The 21,748-nt window shown below is 43.6% G+C and overlaps 1 protein-coding gene across 8 annotated transcripts in view; it reads left to right on the plus strand.

Moving 5' to 3' along the window:
* The window catches only part of LOC124062944 (neuron navigator 1-like), a 95,198-nt gene that overhangs the window by 70,540 nt on the left and 2,910 nt on the right, over window positions 1–21,748 (plus strand). For 7 of the 8 annotated variants that reach the window (XM_046396064.1, XM_046396070.1, XM_046396067.1 and 4 more), the window contains 25 exons: window positions 2,600–2,738; window positions 6,022–6,325; window positions 9,444–10,272; window positions 10,396–10,917; window positions 11,873–11,914; window positions 12,639–12,787; window positions 12,889–13,068; window positions 13,196–13,248; window positions 13,480–13,503; window positions 13,702–13,779; window positions 15,723–15,806; window positions 16,832–16,940; window positions 17,052–17,173; window positions 18,163–18,347; window positions 18,437–18,599; window positions 18,687–18,882; window positions 18,997–19,085; window positions 19,183–19,281; window positions 19,486–19,657; window positions 20,072–20,337; window positions 20,437–20,588; window positions 20,685–20,756; window positions 20,860–21,065; window positions 21,157–21,275; window positions 21,392–21,580. In XM_046396064.1, the coding sequence (XP_046252020.1) occupies window positions 2,600–2,738; window positions 6,022–6,325; window positions 9,444–10,272; window positions 10,396–10,917; window positions 11,873–11,914; window positions 12,639–12,787; window positions 12,889–13,068; window positions 13,196–13,248; window positions 13,480–13,503; window positions 13,702–13,779; window positions 15,723–15,806; window positions 16,832–16,940; window positions 17,052–17,173; window positions 18,163–18,347; window positions 18,437–18,599; window positions 18,687–18,882; window positions 18,997–19,085; window positions 19,183–19,281; window positions 19,486–19,657; window positions 20,072–20,337; window positions 20,437–20,588; window positions 20,685–20,756; window positions 20,860–21,065; window positions 21,157–21,275; window positions 21,392–21,580 (4,543 nt within the window). The remainder of the gene's footprint in view (window positions 1–2,599; window positions 2,739–6,021; window positions 6,326–9,443; window positions 10,273–10,395; window positions 10,918–11,872; window positions 11,915–12,638; window positions 12,788–12,888; window positions 13,069–13,195; window positions 13,249–13,479; window positions 13,504–13,701; window positions 13,780–15,722; window positions 15,807–16,831; window positions 16,941–17,051; window positions 17,174–18,162; window positions 18,348–18,436; window positions 18,600–18,686; window positions 18,883–18,996; window positions 19,086–19,182; window positions 19,282–19,485; window positions 19,658–20,071; window positions 20,338–20,436; window positions 20,589–20,684; window positions 20,757–20,859; window positions 21,066–21,156; window positions 21,276–21,391; window positions 21,581–21,748) is intronic. The other variant, XM_046396069.1, reaches the window with a different exon arrangement.

A 21,748-nucleotide genomic window follows, 5' to 3' on the forward strand; every position in this document is an offset into this window, starting at 1 on the left:
CTGGCTCAAGATTTGTTTATTCAACTTGTAAGTCAAATGATATGATTTGAAAATCCTACTACCTGGTTTTATTTTAGGGAAACTTTGTTTTTTTGGTTTGTTTGTTTTTTTCACAGGGAGACAGAAAATGTAGGTTTGTTCCCTGGATGTCTGTGACCAAATCTTAAATTTGCCCTTAATCCTACTCTGGCATATAGACAAGGCAGCATGACAGCCACTTCAGACGTAAAATCTCATCTGCTCTTTTTTGTGTGTCTACATATCCACAGGCTAGACAGGGAGGGCTTTCCCCCTCTCCCCTCTCCCCCCAATCCCCGCTGTCAAGTCCCCCAGGGTGCAGTGTGACCCACACAGGCACCCAACCGGAAGGCCCACACTGCTTTCTCGCCGTCCAGCTTCCCCTATGACACAGTGTGACCTCATTACCACAAACCCCACCCCCTCGACTTGTTTTACAGTATAGTACGATATCCATCTACCCTATTGACCCTAATAAGAGAAAGAAAAACCCACCCCATCCCCTAACTTCCTAATTATGACCCACTTAATGTATGCAAGCACACCCACATACCCGAACACACCTCCCACATGTGACTTTTCCCTGTTACTCTCCCTTTCTCATTCAAGTCATTGAGTTGAGTCAGACGACAGATTAGTTCCAATTATCTCTTGAGGTTTATACGCCTTGATTAGTCATATTACTGTAAATACAATATTCATGTTTTTATCATCAGATAGGAAATGAACAAACATCAACCACAACTGGATTGTTGGGATTTTTGAAAGGCGTTGTGTGGAAACAATAATGCTAACTTTATTTGAATTTGAAGGATTAAAATAAAAGAGCCAAGCCAAGGGAGAAACAATAAGGACAACAATACAAAAATAAAGTCCTGTTAAAGTGACAAAGAGAAGGAATTGGAGGTAAAGAATAGAAAATAAGATACAAAAACAAACAGAAAACTTCTTTCTGTGTTTTATCACAGTATATCACTGTCCTTTATATTGAAGGATTTGACCCCCGACTTTTAGACTGTATAGATGGATGAAGTAAATGCAGACAATAAAAGACCAAAAGAGAGTCTTAAAATCAATTCTAAAGGACACGCGTACAAAAGCTGGAATAATGTGTTCTCTCCTGGTTTGAGATTCTAGCAGTGTTTTATATCCATACATTCTCACTTGGCTTCCTGCATAGACGAAATAATATAGTTAACACAATAGCCCATATGAGTTTCTGTTTGACAAATATCTTAAATTACTTAATAATGATAGTAGAGCTAGACAAGACTGGTTGAGGTCAAACAGTTGTATAAAAACAATCAATTTCTCTTCATCACTGCATCATGAAATACTGGAATGTGCCAAGCGGACAGACTTCACAGTCCTGGCACAGACTTCCCTCCTGCGTTGCACTCGTGGGCGCACTCATCATTGTATATGTTCCTCGGTGTTATTTTTGTGTGTGTGTGTGGGCTGAGATGATGTCAAGAGCGCTCCAAATTCTAGTTTGCCAAGTGTTTGCAGTGTGAAAGTTAGGTATTTGGAGCAGGCAGTTTTAAATGGGGTCGTCTATGTCTATGAATATTTAATCAAAAGACAAACTGGAAGACACAGAGCCAACTGTTAATGCAGCTGAGCCGGTGGAGTTTTGATCGCTCGTGTAGTGTATAATTTCAATGAGATATCCAGCGAGCTGTCACATGTTGCTGTCTTTTTGTCAGGTTTTCTCAGGTATGAGAGCATGTGGTATGTATGTGATACCTGAACGATCATTGCAAGGAAACAACGAGATTTTCCACCTTTTTTTCGGATTTTTTGGAGTTGGAGAGGATTCAGTGTTTTGATGAAGGACACTTGAAGAGAAGTGGATGCTTGACAGTAAATTCAGGTTTATCAGTTCAATGAGGCCCTATTCTTCACCAAAAATAGACCTCAACCCTCTGTCTGGATTTAACCTAATTGCTGCAGTGCAGTAACTCTACAACTTCATTATGAATAAGCTGATTTAAGGCCAAAGACACACACTTTCTTAGCAAATGCATTGTGGGGGACTTAACATCTTTATCCCGACTCCTGTAATTTCTTGTCTCCCAGAGTTTTTTTGGATCCCCCCCCCCCCCCCACAGCACTGTCAGAAGTACCTCTACTGAAAAGATCTGACATGTAGCAAATGTGAATTGAGTTAAACTGAATGTTTGCTAACAGCATGACAAATGGTTATTGTCCAGTGTGTTTTCACACAATTAAACTGTCATTGTTTGGTTTGGTTCAGTCAGCTTTATATCTGTACTACTGGTGACAGAAACTAGATATTTCAACTATTTAGACATTATCTTTAGCTAACTATTTGGATTGCGTACTCATTACTTTTAACTTTTTCTTTTAATCATCTACTACTTATTACCACCTGTTTACACTTCTTTTCTTGCTTGCTATGTTCACACACTGTCTCAGTTTGCAGGTATTATCTGTTAGCCAAATAGTAATTTCTTGCTGCAGATGACACTTCCTGGATTACGTGTTCCGTGAGCTGGGAATGTCTGCTTTAATATATGAGCATTATCTGACACAGATTCTTTGTCGTTGTTTCCTTCAGTTGGGATGAGAGCAGCTCCATCAGCAGCGGTTTGAGTGACGGCTCAGACAACCTCAGCTCTGAAGAGTTCAACACGAGTCCCACCCTCAACTCCCTGCCTACCACTCCGATCGGCTCCCGCAGAAACTCAGCTATAGTGGTAAGTAACACACACGCACGCACAGACAGGGCCTTGTGATACACGTGGATTAGCAGTGTGTGTACAGTAGCATTGATTAAGCTTTTAATCCAGTGAGGTGTTAATGAGGTGCTGAATGATGTGTCATTCACACAACAGGCAGCAGGACACCGACATCAGAGACAAAACCTGATTAAGTATTCTTTGCACACCCATACTTTTTTTATGACATCTGCAATGATCAGCCGCATTGTTCTACATGGCTGCCTCTTGGGCCTTTGTGGGGGTTTTACAGTCGTGTCGTCATTGGTCATTGTTCTACACTAATCCTCTAAAACCTCTAAAGGTGTACCAGTTCATAGTTTCTTTTTTTCTAGCCAGGATTTCATTCATCTGATACTACTGAGCCTGTAATTTTGGTCCAGTTTAGTTGTTTGATTAACCTGACAGACTAAACTACAAGCAACTACATTGAGCAATTGTTTTTCCCTTGTATGATACAGTAAAGCACACTGATATATGCTCTGGTCGTGAAAAACGACTGTGATGCTGTTAGGATTTGGATGTCGTGACCTCGGTGCTTCTAAAATCCTGTCTGCAGCTCTACTTGAGGTTCTTAAAGAACCATCTGCAGTCGTATGGGTTCCAAGCAGTGTGTGTATGTGTGTATTTGTGTCTGATGTAGGTCACACCTCCGCAGTGTGGTTTAAGTGACTGATGCAGCGGGATTTTAGATACAGTGTAACCATAGCAACCAAAGCACAGGGATGCTGAAAGTGCGGGGCTTTGTCTTCCTTTCCCGTTTACTGAAGGACAGGTCTAGAACAACCATCTGCGCGCACACACACACACACACACACACATATATATACTGAGGGCCATCTGCAGTCCTGCAGCCGGGCCAGCAAGCCATAAGAACCGGGCAGCCTCCCTCTATCCACGCCTAGTTGCAGGAGTCATAGCAACCATTACCCCCCCATGGCATCATTACCATAGCAACCAGCCATCACATCATCATGCACCCCACATCATCTCACACACATGGCTCCCTGCTTGCTCAGCTGATGTTTCTTCTTTATCGGTTTCTCTTTGTGCCCTGAATCCTTTTCTGTTGCTCCGTTTTCTCCTCTTTATCACACCCCCCTTTTTCCCTTTTTCTCATGTCAATTTTAATTTCCTCAAAGGCAACTCTGGCTTTACACTCATGCCTCATCTCTCCCACATGTTATATAATACACGCAACAAGGATGTGAGTGTGTAGGAGAGGAGATTTATGAAGAAATGAGGGCACAAAGAAGACATGGTTGAGAGAGAAAGAGAATCAAAGAGAGGATATGGTGCATGTAGGTGGTACAAAAACCTAGATTTCCTCATTTCCACATGCAGGTGGACCAAGTTAATAGGCCGTGTTTTCTCAGTACTTCTTGTGTATGTGTGTGTGTGTGTGTGTCGGAATGTCTGCGTATGTTTGTGTTGATATCAGTGTTTTGCCACAGCTGTCTGAGCACCACCTCCCTATTACTATAATCAGGGAATGTGTCTGAGGAAATGACAATGTTTTATCAACAAGGTCTGGTCAAACAGGACACACACACACACACACACACACATGCATACCACCTCCTCATGTGATGTGAACCTGCCCATGGGGTCTATTGGTTTTAATAAAAAAGGAATTCGGCATATGAGTCCTTCTGAGAGCTGCTGGGTGAAATGTCCTGAACTCAAACACACACACAGGCGTGCACACACGCACACATGCACCCATGTTCACATTCACACATTTCCTGATGCGTTGTGCAACTGTTGGCCTCCTACAGAGAGGAGAATAATCTTCCTCTGTGGAAAAGAAAATAGTCATATTCATCCTTACGTTGACTCCCATAAACAGTCAGCATGTGCTTACACAGAAATTTTGTGTTGCGTGTATTGATCACACACACACACACACATAGAAGACCTTGACTTAATAACAAAATTACATCTTTTTCAGTTTAACATTTGACATCCTTCTTTATTGGGTTGTGTTTATGTTGTGTTGTCTGTCATGTCTCTGTAGGTGGGTGTTTGAGTCTGTGTGTGTGTTTTAATATTTTTGTGTCAGTACATACGTGATCGTATGCGTGTGCTCAGTGCACTTTCTTCCCCCACTGTTTCTTTTGAAGTGTTCAGATAAAGCGCACAGAAGGATTGAGACTGGCGAAATGAGACATCACTGAGTGTGTTTTTTGAGGTTGACTGGGCTAGACATGTTTTTCTGCTCAGAAAGCATCGACATGAGACAGAGTCTGACGTCCTGTCGGAATCCACACACCTCATCGAGTGCCCTTTTTTGTCAAACTGTGACCAATGACGAACACTACTGCACTGATTTCAAAAGGTGCACAGCATTTTTGCATAAATGATTCAATGAGTTGTTCCACTGGCTCATTCATCCCGGGCTCCCAAGCTAACTTTGTGAGATGGATTGTGTTAAGGGATGTCAGGAAATTAATAATTCAAAGTGAAATTAGATTTCTGAATAATAAAAAATTGTAGTACTGTGGTGGAGTCTGGAGGATTACATAAATGGAATATAGTTCTAAAAGGTGGGCAAAAGTTACGTTTGATTGTATTTTATTTTGTATTTTATTCTGCCAGAGTTTAAATCACCACCGAATGTGCAAGAATCATCTTCATCTTAGCATTTTAAATCTGTAGAAAGTTGCTAAAATATCCAGGTTTAGTGACATGGTGTTCATAAGCACACGTAGTTTCTTCGCTTCTCGCAGAGATAAATCTCTTGACACACAAACCTAATGACTGTTAGTATTTCCACCATAGCGCTATAAATCTAGATTAAGGCTAAAATAACTAACCTCACTTTAAGGCTTTGCTGTTGGAAGTACAAATAAAATGACAAAGGAAGCCGTTTGAACATGGACCACAACTCCAGTTGGACATGCTGATGTATGAAGATGATATGAAGATCCATGTAAACCTTGAGCCCTCCTCACTTTTAATCAAATATCACAATAAGAAGAGCTCTGAATCCAGTACGCAATTAAAGCCATTTTTATGTTCACTTAGAAAAACTTGGCTTCTCTTTGTTATGAAGCTTGTCCTCTTTTTTTTCTTCTTTGTATTTTAGGCTGCCAAAACATACAAATAAACATACTTAGATGGACCTTAGATTTAGGAAAACCATGACCTTAAAGCAAACAACCTACCAGACACATATAACTAATTTTTGGCTCCGTGTTCAATAAGTCAGATCTGTCACACTCAACTGTTTCTCTAAGCCTGTCTGTCTTCCTCTTTCTAGATGCGTACTGATGCGGAGAAGAGATCCCTGGTGGAAAGTGGTCTGTCCTGGGATACTGACGATACCAAACCCAGCCGCAAGAGCCAGGGAAGCGGCATCTACGATACAGGGAGTCTCAAGTCCGAATCAGGCAATAAATGGAAAAAGACGCGGACGCAGGGGGAGGGGCTAGATGGAGGCAAGGGCGAACTGAAGAAACCTCAGACCCTGGGTCAGGGAAATATGTTGAAGAAAGGAAGAAACCCACCTGTGGGAGTCACCTCCCCGATCACACACACCTCTCAGAGTGGGCTGAAAGTGGCAGGTGATTGGAGACACACACACACATACACACACACATACACACACACACCCAGAGTAAGGTGTAATATATATAGCTACACTTGAAACGGTTACATAACCTGAGCAGACAGAGACATTTCTATGGCTGTCTTTTAATATTCCCGTCTTTCTAGCAGTTTCACACCCACACAGTCACAGACACACTCTGTCTTTGTCCCCCACATTCACCCACAGCTGCAGCCCACCCTCGGGGCCTTTAGAAAGTGGTGCCATGTATCAAACGCCCATCACCGCCCACTCCCTTTCCTGCCAGCTAACCACACGCACACACACACACATGCACACACTGACCAGCAGTGGGGTTTTTTTTCCTTCCTATTAGTCCAGCCTTTCCTATCCATGCTTTATTTTTGTGCTGGACAATTTATAGCTCTTAAATAAAGGCCTTGTACAGAAAAATAACAACTGGACAAGAGACAGAGTGAGTGAGTTTGTGTGTGTGAGTGCAGACGCATATGAGGTTGTGCCAGCCTTACAGAGTGTCAACCATCACACTTAACACGGACACACACTCTGAATCACACACAGAGCACAATAGTGGGGACTGTGCAGCTGCCCTTTAAGCACACCATCTGTGTGCTGTTTTTGTAAGCACACACACACACAGACAACCAAAACAACAGGATATTACTTGATGCGTTGTGTGCCAGTCTAGATAGGCAGCGTCTGTATAAACAGCCCTCTTTCTGTGGTACTGTCCTGTGTCTGCGTTGCCAGCTGTTGAAATGACAGATACACTAAAACAAGTGTGTTGAACCAGCCTGTGATCTGTGTGCCAGGCTGTTATTGTTATTTTTGTCAGTCCTATGAATCTGCCATCAGTTCGTCACCAATTGCCACAGAGTTTGAGACTAATTAATGAGATGATGAAGTCAAGTGAAAGCAGACTAGAAAGGGTTCTTGCAGCTCATCAGTGTGGAGGAGCTCACGAGTTTAATTCAAATGAAGGGCAAGACACTCTTAGATAGAGACTTCTTTGCTGCTCATTCCTGAGATTAGTTGCTGAGGTTTGGCAGGATTATGTGAATGGTGTGTGTGTTTGGAGTGTGTCTATCATATTGTTATGTGTCTGCATGTTCACAGCATTGTAGGATTCAGAGAGGATGAGATCTTTGAAGGAGCAGCGTGTCCAGGGATGCACGAGCACTTCTGTACTGTGTACTTATTCTGTAGTACATACTGCCATGTGCTCCACAGAGCTGCAACCACAGTTATTTTCATGATCAGTTATTGTTATCGATTTACTGTTAACAGCATGAAATGTAAGAAAATAACAAAAGCTCAAGTTCAGGGCGCAGTTAACATTGTGAAAGTGATTGTTTTGTTTAGTTTACAGTGACATAAAAGCAGAAGGGGCAGCAAAACCTCATATTAACCCTCATATTGTTCATGTTATACGTTTGCGATAACCGATAATTATTCAGTATACATCACTGCATTATGGGACAATAATGTCCGTTAACAGCACAGTCAAACATCGACTGATTTTATAAGCATAAGGCTTTAATTTACTGATTTTTTTTGGTCACTATTTGGTGCACTGCAAACATGTTTCAGTTAGTACGTAGTTGCGCCGTGGGACACAGCGCAGGTGTTCATCATTCTGTGTTGACTTGTCTCACTCTCTGTCCTCTCTGTCACATGCACTCACACACAGACACACACACCTGCAGATACATTCGGCCACCTGTCTGCAACAAATGTTTACCGTCCTCTCACATACACACAAATAAACATTGATACTGTATTTTAACAACCGCAGATATAAGCATACATGTGTTGGTGGTGTGAAGGTTGATGGGAGACGTCGACAGCAGAACTGTGGGGGAATGAAGCGGCTCTACATCATGCACAGGATTACTCTGTCTGCCTGGGTGCTCAGACCTCTTCAGACATGCAGACCTCTTGCGTCGACACATGTGGTGATTCACAATCTCTTCTACATATGCCGCTGCGTCAAGCTGTGGGATCCACTGTCTCCACACTCAGTGTCAATAAATCATTCATTTAGGTCAAAAATGAATGTGTGTGGCTGGATTCTTTCAGTGTGAGTTTGCCTCGCACTGCCAACAGTGTTTCTGCAGCTTCAGATGTTCTTGGACCGCACAACATTGCGGTTATGCGACGCACTGAGTTTATGACTTGACATGTAAACTCAATTTTCACATGTACGAAAGGGCTTCGAGTGTAGTGTGTTTTCCCTGTCACATTCCTATAAGATCCGATCACTGAGAACTTTGTGAGTGTGTGTGGTATATATGTCTGACGCTATGTGTGCGTGTGTCTTTTGCGGGTTTATAAATACCCTTAAGTGACTCCAGATGTCCCAAGGCAGCGTGCCGGTGGGTCTCATTCAACAGCAGTTCTTTCACTCTGTTAATGCCTTGTATATAAACCTCCCTTAACAACTCCCATTAGATACAAATTAAGAGCGTGGGTAGTGCGGGCTCGCACTCATGTGGGTGGTGCACACAGGGCACATGTGTCTAATAGACTTTTTCTCCTAATAACTTCCAAACAAGTCCAATTAATTTGCCAACTGGGAAATGTACAAGCAGGGACAGGAATCACATAATTTTCTTCCACCCACCTTTCTAATAAGTTATCTCTCGCTCCACCCTATTTGCCCAAAGAGGCTTCAAGAGTGGAGCGATTTGGTTAAGCTGGGTGTTTTGTGCAGTGTCTGTGCAGCAGACACGCTTTGTGAGTGTGAACACCAGTTTTCCACAGCCACGCTGCAAGTTAGTCTGAGCACTCTGCAGCTGTGAGACACAGATGTGCACTTGGTGGAAAGCTTAAGAAAGCTTTTTCAGTTCATCAGGATGGAAAAGAGGAGTAACTGCATGATAACAGTGTGTGTGTGTGTGTGAGGGTGAAGCTGTATCAGAGTCTGGTCTACACACTGTCTGTCTACTCAGGGGTTTGTTTTTATCAGACAGTCAGACCATGTAGGTGTGCAGATAAGATATCATGTCCGACTATGGTTTGGCTAGTCTCACTCACCACCAGACTGTTCAGCCTTTACACTGTTGGACCTACTCATCAGTGATTGTTTTTTCTTTTTTTTCTTTCTTCTCTAGGCACAGTAAAGTCAGATGGGAAGTCACTGGATAAGTCTCGATTAGCGTTGAAGACATCTGGCCTTCAGCGCTCCTCTTCTGATGCTGGTAAAGAACACAGAAATGGCACCAGTGTGGCTGAGCAACGTAAACCTCCGTCCGGCCTGGTTAGGCCATCAACTGGTGGAAACTTTGGCTTCAAGAAGCCCACCACAGCTACCAGTAATGGCCCAAGCAATGCCAGCACGCCCACCGTGATGAGTACGGGTGGCAGCGCCATACCCTGCGGCTCTGCAACTGTGGGGAAGATTCCCAAAACGTCTGGTATTCCTGTCAAACCAGGGGCTGCTGGTGGAGGAGGACGAAAGACAAGTCTTGATGTTTCGAACAGTGACCAGAGTGGTTTTCTCTCTGCCAATGCCAGGACATCTCTACAGTACCGCTCTCTGCCTCGCCCAGCAAAGACAAGCACCCTGACTCTAACCCGGCCAAGCTCAGCTCGCCCAATGAGCACTACTGTGGACACAGGCTCGGGGCTGATGAAACCGTCCACCACAGCGCCCCAGAGCTCAAGACTTAAAGAGCCTGCCTCAGGGCTCGGTTCTGGAACAGGGTTGAGTAAGGCAGGGGGGCGTGGGATCCCGAGTCCCAGTCCTGTCAATCAGACAGACAGAGAGAAAGAAAAAGAGAGGGCCAAAGCGAAAGCTGTAGTCTCTGACTCTGAGTGTGGAGGTGGGTCTCTGAAGGGCAGCCCTGCTCAGACCCCTTCAGAGAACGGAGGCAAGCTGCAGGGTCTGAGACCTCCCAGCAGTGGGAAGGGCATGGATCTGCCCTCGCCCAATACGCACAGGTAACAGGGTTCATGAGCTACCACAAAACATACATGCTATTTCCCAGCATTTTTTCAACACACCCATGTTCACATACAAAGCAAAGTAGGAATGTATACTTAATTGTCCATCTTTGTCTTTAGGTTATCTGGGATGCGCAGTCTGGCAAAACCTCCATCTATGGCCCAGCTTGATAAGCTGAACTCCAATAGCCTAGAGGTGGGGGTTCATGACTTCCTGCCACCCAAGATTCCTCCCTACTCCAAACTCCAGGACCTGGCCAGCTCAGTAGGCAGCTCCTCTGGCCCCAGCCTGACCCCCAGCCTGACCCCCAGCCCTGCCCCGTTACTCAATGTGAACTCTTCAGCCTGCTTCTCAAGCTCGGAGAATGGGCTGGGGCCCAGACAGGTCTCTTCACTTGGTGTTGAAGGGAGCGGAGGGAGCACCTCTCCCCTTCTCCACCCTCGTCTGTCTGGGCTGCATCGCAGCATGGAGTCGCTGTCACTCCAGATGAGTCTGGCCCCAGAGCGCCAGGACAGTGAGAGAGGGAATTTGGTGAGAGGCTACACCACCATCGAGTCCCGAGACAAAGACAGACAAGAGGACAGAGGCCCTCCTGTCAGCTGGAGCTCTGGAAGTAAAGTCTCAATGTCACTCATAGACAGGTGAGATTCATTTCTCCTGAGCTTTAATTCTGTGTGTATTTTACACCCAATGACATCTCACTGCACATACTGTACATGGAAAGTGGACGTTTTGTCATTTGTGTTTCATAATGCTGCTATGTAGCACCACCTATTGGTCAGCTGAAGAACTGCACCATAATTATTCATTATTCGACAAAGGCAGGAGTGATTGGGGAAAGTCCTTGATATCTCATTCACTTTCACAACAATCATGCGTTACACTCCTGTTATTAAGTGCGCAGAGGAAAGGGTGCTTTAGTTGGCGTTTGATGGCAAAATGTTGCTCTTACTGGAAAGGGTATTGAACAATTTTTGACAGCAGCAGATGCAAAGCCTACAAAGACGAGACCATAATGATTCACAAAAATAAAAACACAGATTGTTAAGGATGTTTGTGATCTTATTAGTATGTATATAGTTCATATTTGTCACATATATGAAAATATGCTTAAGAATAAAACTCAAGCCCTGTAACCTGTCTCCGTATGACAATAATGGCTTTTACAGGAATTCAAGTTGTGATTTAATCAAACAAAGCAAAGCTCCATCACCATCACAATGTAGCCACAAAATGAAAGATAAATGTTTTGTACTGTAGATGCTGTACGAGGTGTTAAATACTTCCCAGATTGTAGTATATGGGTTAATGAGAAGGCTAAAAAGCATATTTACATTATGAACTCAAACAACAAGTAAAGGCAACCTCGTGCACATATACAGACACCCCATATACACACTGATGGGTTTCTCAGCTGTTATTACTACGGGCCTATTATCAGTGTTGTACCGGCTGCAGTGACTGAAGTCATAATTACTGGCTGACACCAGCTGTCTGCCAGTCTTACTGTGCTCCTTTGTGCCTGCTGCTTGCTCTTGAGAGTTTAATAACTCCCTGCACCAGTGGTTAAATAATGACATTGTTTAATCTCCACAGTTCTCAGAGAGACAGAAACACGCTGCCAAAGAAAGGTTTAAGGTAAGTGGACACACACATGTGCAGCCACACGCTCACACACACACACACACACTCTCTCTTTCACACTTACACACCAGACTGTCAGGCACTGATAGCCTGAAGAAAATTGGCTATAGTCCTTTAACTGAACACATGCAGAGATCCCGCTGATAAGATCCTCAGTGAATGACAGATTGTGTTAATCCTCATCACTCTTGTCAGTATTCCAGAAATCTTGCTTTAATCCCCTTAAAACTGTATCTCATTGTGTCCTGCGGGTGACATTTTGTTTGTATTTCCACTTATTGAAAGGTACTTGCACTAGCCAACACAACTCATTTTAACCTGCCCTATTTAGCATTCAAAAACTGTTAAATGGTTTATAACAAACTGTAATGTGATTGTAAGCAGCTATACAGTCTTTTTAAGTGTTTAGCAATGTAGCTTTAACAATTTTAACTCCTTCCATAAATTGGTATATAAACTTGTACGTAAACAGATGAGATTATAGTGTAACGCAGTTGTAATGTTGAAAAACATGTCTTCATAGGGGAAGTTATAATTGTTGAAAATACTGTTCTTTAATAAAAACAAAATACAAAATGTTCTTATATCTGCTTGTGACTCCATTGAAATGTGTGACATAAGTGTATTTTATATTCCCATGTTTTCATGTGATCTCTGATAGCGTTAACATGATGCTGTAATTGAATTCTGTAATGACTGAAAGTTTCTGTGGGTGTAGTTTCAGCGGAGCCTCGCAGGCTGAGGAGGAAGGAAAGGAGAAAGGAGAGAGGAGACACTCTCATACTGTTCTGAGTATGACCGACTCACTCACTCTTCCACTGCTGTCCTCACCCACCTCCCTCCCCCGCACCTGTAAGACCAATATGGGTGAGTATTCACGCATTCGCAGACACTCTTGGTTGGTTCTGCGATAAGTATTTGTTTCATTTCATGTGTAACGTTGGTAACTTTCCTCTCACCTTTACTAGTACCCAGCCCTGTCGGCGGACCCCCGAGGATGACTCGTTCTAACAGCATCCCAACACATGATGCCTCTCTGGAGCTGTACGGGGCGTCTCCGCTGGGCAGCACGCTTTCGCTGGCTGAACGTCCACGCAGCATGGGAATGGTTCGCTCCGGGTCTTTCAGGGACAAGGAGCCCGACGAGGGTGAGCCTGCCGATTTATATAAATATCTGTTTTATCTGATGTTCTGTTTGTTGTCGTTGTGCAGTATTGTTTCTAATTGAGCTTCTTATTGGTTTATTTTATTTTTCTCTTAATTTGGTGTTTTCAGTTCATGGGTCTGTGCTCTCCCTGGCGTCCAACGCTTCGTCAAGCTACTCTTCGGTGAGTGTGGGCGACATGCAGCCTCAGTTAGCTGCAGCTCAGTTTGTGGTGGGGTGTAGGGTGTATTTATGTGTGAGTGGCTGTTTGTGTGCTAAGTGGTGCCCTTTCTCTTGTTTCACATTTTAAACAGTACCCACTAGAGATAGGACTTTCTCTCTTGGTCTCTTCTCTCCTCTCCTCCTTCTTTTGTCTCATCTAACATCTTGACTTTTATTCCCTCTGCTTCCAAAGGCTGAGGAAAGGATTCAGGGAGAGGTAAGTGTGTGTTCTCTCTCTCTCTTCTGCTTTTTCTGTGTCATTTCCATCTTTCCATTCACCACTTCATCCCTCTTGTCTGTGGGAGAGTCAGTCATTCATTTCATGAACAACGTCATTGTTCATACAACTCGTCAGCTGTTTAATGTCAGTAACCAGGTTTTTATTGTGGTGTAACATATTCGTTTTTCCTCACAGCAAATCCGTAAGCTGAGGAGAGAACTGGAATCGTCCCAGGAGAAGGTGTCTAACCTGACAACACAGCTGACAGCGAACGTATGTATTGTTTGTCTGCTAACTTACTAATCATTAATTAACAATAACTCATTTTCCCTTGTAGGAGTCTCACCTGTGGAAGGAACTCCTTAAAAACGAAATTTCCATTCCACAAATATCCCAAGCAAAAAAAAATAAAAAATAAGGGGTAATACCACACTTTCTATCTTTAACAACCAATTCCAGATTTGCACTTTGTAGTGACTGTCAGCTATATAATAAAAGTCAAAAAAGCCAGTAAGCCAGTCAAATTAGGCATCAGTGCAAAGACAAACATTAGCTGATAAATCATAAGGAGAAAAACTTCTATTTCCATCTGAAATATTTCTGTCTGAATGACACTTTGCTTCCATAATTCATTCATGTCAGAATTTGCAGTAGCCCCTCACTCCAGTTTTGCGCCTTAATAAATGTCATTCATCTTGATGAACTGTCTGACATCTGTGACATCTACCCTGAGGCAGAAGTCACTGATACTCATAGGGACTCCACAAGAGTTGAACCACTGCTAATAGACAGAGAAAGACCAATGTCAGGATGCCTTCAGTCCTGTTCTTTTGTTTTTTTTTCTGCTTAATGTTAAAACAGGAAAGAATTACATAGAACATTAAAGTTTATTGCTGCCGGAGCTAAGCTATTGCAATAAAAAGACCAAAAACCACATTTAATTGATCCTTCTCTCAGGTGTTGTCTGTCTAACCAAAGCCTACTAAACCTTATTCCTCCACTGTTGTCCAAAAACTATTAAAAACGCATCAGTGAGCCACACTGTTATACTGGCTGACATGTTCATTGTGATGAGCAGTATGCACCGTAGTTTATTTTGGTTCAGTCGGACATACAAAGTCCTGCGGCCGAAAGTACTCACTACTGCGCCAAGTCAATGGCTGAAAATAGTCCCAACTCAAAATTACCATTTACTTGTCTCTGAGTAACATCTGCTAAAAGCTACAGTGTGGAGCTATTTTAGCAAATTATTTAGCCTTTTTTCTTTCCACTGGGGCTTTGGGCTGAGTGCCACATACAGTGCAGCAAAGTATTGAATGATGACTAACGCTAATTGTTGCTGTTGGTCTTGGAACTGAATCAGTAATTAGGCAGTAACACGAAAAAACAGAGTATCACCAGCCAATCCAATCCTCTCTTTTCCCTCTTTCAACTCCATCAGAGAGAAAGATTTAAAATCCAAGCTGTGGTGTGTCAGTCATGGTTCATTTTTGTGCAGCCTCAGCATATTTCTTGTCCATGTTAACCTCCTCTGGAACCACTCCTCAAGCCACTTAGCTATGACAAACACACACACACAGGTTCCTTGCCCTTTTCTCACGTCAAGGTTGTTTCTGTACTACCACCCTGTCAGCGTTTCCATTGATTCAAGTGCAGCAGTATGGTGCCGGCTTCACGCAGCACACATCAATCAAATGTTTCTCTGTCTGTGCGTCTTCTGCTGAGATTTTTTTTTATACTGTTTGACCTTATAATGCGAATGTGACAGTGAATATGCAAAACACACGCATGGCTCACGAGGTGATTATGTGCTGGATTAATGACTGGGCTGTGTCCATTATTTTACTGTATTAATACATTCTGTGAAGGAGATGGGAAAGTAATTTTCCATTCCTGCCCTGGGCTAAAGTGTGTGTGCATGTGTGTGTGTATGCATGTGCGTGAGAGAGGGAGATTAGGGAGGAGGTGAATTATCCACAGGAGACAACCTCTTCAGCCTTCGTGTGTTATTCAGCTTTTTTAGCACCTCATGCGAGGGATAAAAGAGCGAAAGGAAATCTACTGTATATGTTTTAATTTCACTAGCCTCCCTATGCATTGTCTGAATGATGCTCTGTGAAAAAACTATGAATACATTTTGATTCATGTCTTGCTCATTTTGTGTCACAGAAAACAATTTTTGGAGAAAAAATATAACTGTAACTTTGGTCTTTCAGGCAAATCTGGTGGCCGCCTTTGAGCAAAGTTTGGCACTGATGACAACTCGGCTGCAGAGCCTGTCAGTAAGCCACGAACAGAAGGTAACATCACAACGACACTTTGAAACACAAACACACACAAGTCTGAATTCCAGCTGCATTCCACCATTCTGTCCATCAGATGACTGACTTTGATCACAGCCTGCAGTGAGGAGCTGAATGTAGGTTAGAGGCCCAGGAAGCAGCCCCACAGGGCAGCTTGGTGTGGTGTGAGAAGAAAACAGAGGATCAATGAAAGACAAAAACCTTCACTTTAGGCTGAATGATAAGTGCAAAAGGCCTGCACATGCACCCACACCAAACATCACATTCCTGTGGATGAATTGAACAGCGCCCGAGGCAGTGCTCGGCATGTGCGTGTAGATGTAAGGAGTCTCTTTTGGTGCTTCATGCCTTGCTGCTCCCACTGAAAGGCCCGTCTAGACCGCTCCAGAAAATTTCTTTGTTGTTTGTGCCAGCGCGCTGACCTGTGCAGCTCAGCCTGGAGTACAGGCTCTTTAACCTGGAGGAGATGGGCTGGGTGGGATCGACTTAAGCACACAGTACGAAGCAAAGGGAGCGTGTGTTGTTCCCCACTCTTTGATCTGCTAACATCATGAGGAGGATCAACCCCAGCAGGCATATCAGCTCCTACTGTGGATTTGTGTTGTCGTGTTTGATTAAAACACAAGACAAAATACTCCTCCCCAAAATATGAGAATATATGAAAGATTGTATTTACAGGGTGAATAGCTTCGTGACTACTTTGCTCAGTTGTTTTTATCTCAGGCTAATGTTTACCCGTATGTTTGTGTTTAATGTATTTTATTGTGACGTTTGGTTTTGATAAGCAATTCCAAGAATCCAAGTTTTTTACCTTGAGTAGACAATAAAGTGATCTTGCAAAATGTGTAAAAAACAGAAAGTGATCAACAGGATTATATATAAATATCGATAAATCCACCACTGTCAATTACTAGAAGCATTTTCTGAGTTGTCCTAGCCTAGAGGACCTCATTAACTGTGTTATTTTATAAAAGCTCAAAGCTCCGGCCTGACTCTTTGATGCGTAACAAATGTTTGTGTAGGATTCGGAGCTGATGGAGCTGAGGGAGACCATTGAGGCTCTGAGGACCAAGAATGAAGAAGCCCAGGCTGTCATACATGGGGCCTTAAACAACCCGGATAACATGAAAGGTTTGGAGACTGACCTTTCTGATCCTTGTCCTTTACTCCTGTCGTTCTGCACGTCTGCCTGCATCTCTGCACATTTGCATCTCGTGATGTTTGAGTTTTCTTGTTTGCCAGATCTGCAGATACGACGTCAGAACTCATGTGAGAGCATCTCCAGTCTCAACAGTCTGACCAGTATGTCGAGCTTGGGCAGCTTGAAGGACCAAGATGCCAAGAAGAAGAAGAAAAAGAGCTGGGTAAGAATGCACCCTTCATGTGAGGCAGTGTTTTACTCACACAAACCTGTTTGTGTTTGTCTGTGCGCATTTCATTCTCTGCAATAGTAATGACATGGTAGCATGAAGCTGATAACAGCAAGTGTGACCAGCCTCTCCCTCCTCTGTGTTGTGTTATTTTCCTGTTTTAGGTCTTTGAGGTGAGTGCAGTCATTGTGTTCCTATACAGCCTCTAATTTTCTATCATACAGCATGATGGACCATGTAAAACTGCCTCGCACTCCTCGAGTATGCTCCATCTCCGCTCATTGACCTCCTAGGCTGCTGATTGGCTGCCTATTCTGTGACTATTAAATATGAATGGATGGCTGTAATTCAGTGAGGGTGGCGATCAGCAGACACGATGTTCCATAAAGGGTTTAATCATCAAAGTTTATTAAATGCTGTTTTTAATTATGGTTCTACTCATTTACACCAGGCTTTACTGTCTATTTTGTACAGCTTTGCCAAGTAACCCTGACTGATGCAGCAGCTGGGTACTAAATCTGCAAAAACTGACACTGACTACAACTTTGACCTTTTTGCAGAAAATGACTGGAAGCTAAGGGAACAGTTTGTCCCTTTGAGGAATGTGTTTATTCGCTTTCTTTCTTATATCTGTCCATTAAATATGAAGCTCCCACCAACTTAACTGTTAGCTTAGCTTGAAGACTAGAAACAGCTAGTCTGAAGGTTAACAAATTTAGCCTACTGTTGTGCCGTTTTGTACAGAGTAATCATAATATAATTTAGTCATTCATATTTAACAGACAGATATGAGAGAGCTACCAAGCTTCCCATCTCACTTATAATAAGAAAGCAAATAAGCATTTCCCAAGATGTCAAACCACTCCTTTAATGTTTAGCATGTATTAAATTATCACTCCTAACACTTTTTTTCTCTCTCAGCAATAAGTGCAGCAATCCACTCAATAGTGGTTCAACTGTCTATCTTTCCTTCCTCTCTGCAGTTGAGAAGCTCCTTCAACAAGGCTTTCAGCATTAAGAAAGGCTCCAAAACATACTCAGACATTGAGGAAATTGCCACTCCGGACTCCTCAGCTCCCAATTCCCCAAAGATGGTTCACGAGGGGGTAGAAGGAGGAGAAAACCAGCCCTCATCCCTCAAAACCTCGGCCTCTGCCACTTCCTCTGTGTGAGCACACGGACACCTTGCTCTAGCTAGATAGCCAGATTAGCCTTTTGGAGTGTCTGCCTCTGATCAGTGCCTCTCTTCCCCTTCAGGATCATGGAGACTGCAGAAGAGGGAGACAATGAGGAAACAGCGGTGTCACAGCTACGCTCAGAACTCTGGCTGAAGGAGAGAGAGCTGACAGACATCCGACTGGAAGCCTTAAGCTCCGCACATCATTTGGAGCAACTCCGAGAAACCATGAACAACATGCAGGTTTGTTTAGCCCCTGTGCACATATATGTATGTATGTACACATATGTATTTGAAGTAGAAATATTAACATAACCTGCCTTCTCCCAGTCAACGGTGGAGAACCTGAAGGCAGAGAATGACCATCTGAAAACAGGTCAGCCCCCTGTCCCTGCCTCCGGTCCCACTTCTTCCACTTCCCAGCCGTCAGGCCTGGCCTCCCTCCTGGGATCCTCACTGAGGCAACCGATGAGTATGTCCCTCACCAAGTCCTTCAGCCTCAGTCTGAATGATTGCAAAGATCCAGGTAAGAGACAAACAGAATTCCACCTTTTTTTTCCCAGCTCCTGCGTATATACTCTATTCACAGAAGTTATATTTCTCTTCTCCTTTCGTCCTTTTCTTTCCCTCACTCTTTCAGACATGTCTCCAGTTGACATGTTAAGTCTGTCTTCCCAACTGGATGAGGTGTGTGCACGAGTATTGGTCCGCATTGGAGACCAAGCAGAGGTAAATACAGAACACTGTTAATATCCACAATATCCAGTGATGTCAACAGCTTTAAATGGAGCAGCTAGGAGATTATGGACTGTCTCTGTCTCTGTAGGACAGTAAGCAGCCGCAAGAGTACTACCTGGGCTCAGTGCTGGTCAGTGCAAGGACTGACTGGGCTTGTCTCGACTCTCTTATAGCTAAGACCTTCAAGGTAAATCAATACTTGTCCACTTTCACTATGTAGACGTTAAGATAAGATAGCTGATATTTTATACAGTATACTTCTAACACAAAGAGTAAATAAACAATGAGTTATAGATAAAAATGTCAGACAGTTATTAATGGTCCTAATAAATATTACAGATGTGCTTTGGTCAGTGAGTCTTTAAATGATTTTCCTTTTCTGGTTCACCAGGATTACCTTACTCAAGTGGACCCGACTGACAGCCTGGGCCTGTCCAGTGATTCGTTGCACATGTACCAGCTGACCCAAGGAGGGCAGAGGGTGATAGGAGGGGACAAACCTCAAGCCTCACCTCATCGTTGTCTTGGCAGTGGTTCACCTCAAATATTTGTCACCTTGAAAGGTTAGAGAGTAGAAAAACCATGCAGAGTTTTTCCTTAAAATGTGCATAATTCACATGATTTTCATTTAGATTTATTTCTGACCTTCTAAGCAGCCATCAAAGAGGTTCCCAACCCGGAGAAGCTGAAAGTCAGATAGGGAGCGTTTACTGCTCACCACAATAAATGCAACCAAATATTAATTGTGATGGATTGCCTCCCTCAAGCGCAATTTGAGATTTATGCCTGCTTACTACGAAATTTTAAAAAGTAAAACTGTTGTCATGTTTTTCAGTGAGATTTGTAAATAATGAGCAAAAACGTAAAAAAAAGAAAATACTTTCACTTCTCTGTTTTTCCACATCCTGTGTTCACAAATATTTAATGAAAAAAATCAAAATTGCTTCTCTCTCTGATCTGTGTCTGCCTCTCTGTAGGTCTTAGAGAAAAATGCGTTGATTCACTGGTGTTTGAGACTATGATTCCTAAGCCAATGATGCTGCATTACATCAGCCTGCTGCTGAAGCACAGGCGTCTGGTTCTATCTGGGCCCAGCGGGACGGGAAAGACTTACCTGGCTCAGCGTTTGGCCCACTACCTCCTTGAGCGCAGCCGGACTGACGCGTACGAGGCCGATCACGAGACCCTGATGCCAGGTCGCAGCACTGCCGTCTCCTTTAACATGCATCGTCAGTCGCAGAAGGTAACACGTGACTCCACCTGTTCATCAGTTATCATACAGCGTTTTATATTTTCCGACACATATAGTTTAAATTCCCTTGTTTTTTCTTTGCTTTTACAGGAGTTGCAGTTGTATCTGTCTGATATAGCCAACCAGATTGACAGAGAGAGTGGAGCAGAGCTGCCGCTTGTTGTTATTATAGATGACATTAGTGATTCGACAGCCATCTCTGAGCTTGTTAACGGAGCGCTCACCTGCAAGTATCACAAATGGTGAGTCATTTCAAACGGGTGTTGTAAATCACTAAAGAGCTGAAAAAATAAGATTTGGTTCATGAAAGTGCATAACATCCTCTGCTGATGTTTCAGTCCCTACATCATTGGAACAACCAATCAGCCTGTGAAGATGACATCTAACCACGGACTGCACCTGAGCTTCAGGTGAGCACAAAGTGTTTATAATGCCTCCTCTAACTTTTAATACACCATTAAATTAAGCTATTGTAAAGAGAATGAATATAATATTTCTTGCACCTGACCATAGGATGGTGACGTTCTCTAACAATGTGGAACCGGCCAACGGGTTCCTGCTGAGGTACCTGCACCGTAAAGCCGTTGAAGCCTACCAGGAGAAGGAGCAGGACCCAGCATGCCACCAGGCTCTCCTCTGCGTACTGGACTGGGTCCCTCAGCTCTGGTACCACCTCCACACTTTCCTGGAGAAACACAGCACTTCAGACTTCCTCATAGGTGAGAGACGGTGGACACGAGGGCAGGGAACTGGGGACATGATTGGATCTGGGGTAGGACATCAGTTAATACAATGTGTTGCCTCCTTCAGGTCCCTGCTTCTTCCTGTCGTGCCCAGTATCGGTGACAGAGTTCAGGCAGTGGTTCATTGACCTGTGGAACCACTCCATCATACCGTACCTACAGGAGGGAGCCAAAGACGGCATCAAGGTGAACACGCTCACGCAGATGTCCTTCATATTGTAACATCCGTGGTAACAACGAGACGTGCGTTCCTTCACCTCCACACATGTTCTTATAAAATATATTTCTGTCTGTTCTCTCAGGTGCACGGGCAGAAGGCGGTGTGGGAGGATCCAGTGGAGTGGGTGAGAGGGACTCTCCCTTGGCCCAATGCACAGCAGGACCAGTCCAGGCTCTTTCACCTACCTCCCCCCAGCATAGGTCCACCCAGTGAGGAGAAGAAGCCCCCCAAAGATACACCTCCACCCAGCACATTGGAGTCAGACCCACTGGTGAGAGTGAACGTTTCTGTTGAGATGGGGACCTAGTCAAAGGCAGGAATTGTTTTGCTATGGATTGTTGGGAACAGTGAAACCCAAGTGAACATGTCCCCTCAGGTTAAATTGTCAAGAACTTTTCTTAAGCCAAACAATTATCTCAGTAATCAGATAAATGTTTGA

The sequence above is a fragment of the Scatophagus argus genome, chromosome 8 (genome assembly GCF_020382885.2).
Source record: "Scatophagus argus isolate fScaArg1 chromosome 8, fScaArg1.pri, whole genome shotgun sequence".
NCBI lineage: Eukaryota > Metazoa > Chordata > Actinopteri > Scatophagidae > Scatophagus > Scatophagus argus.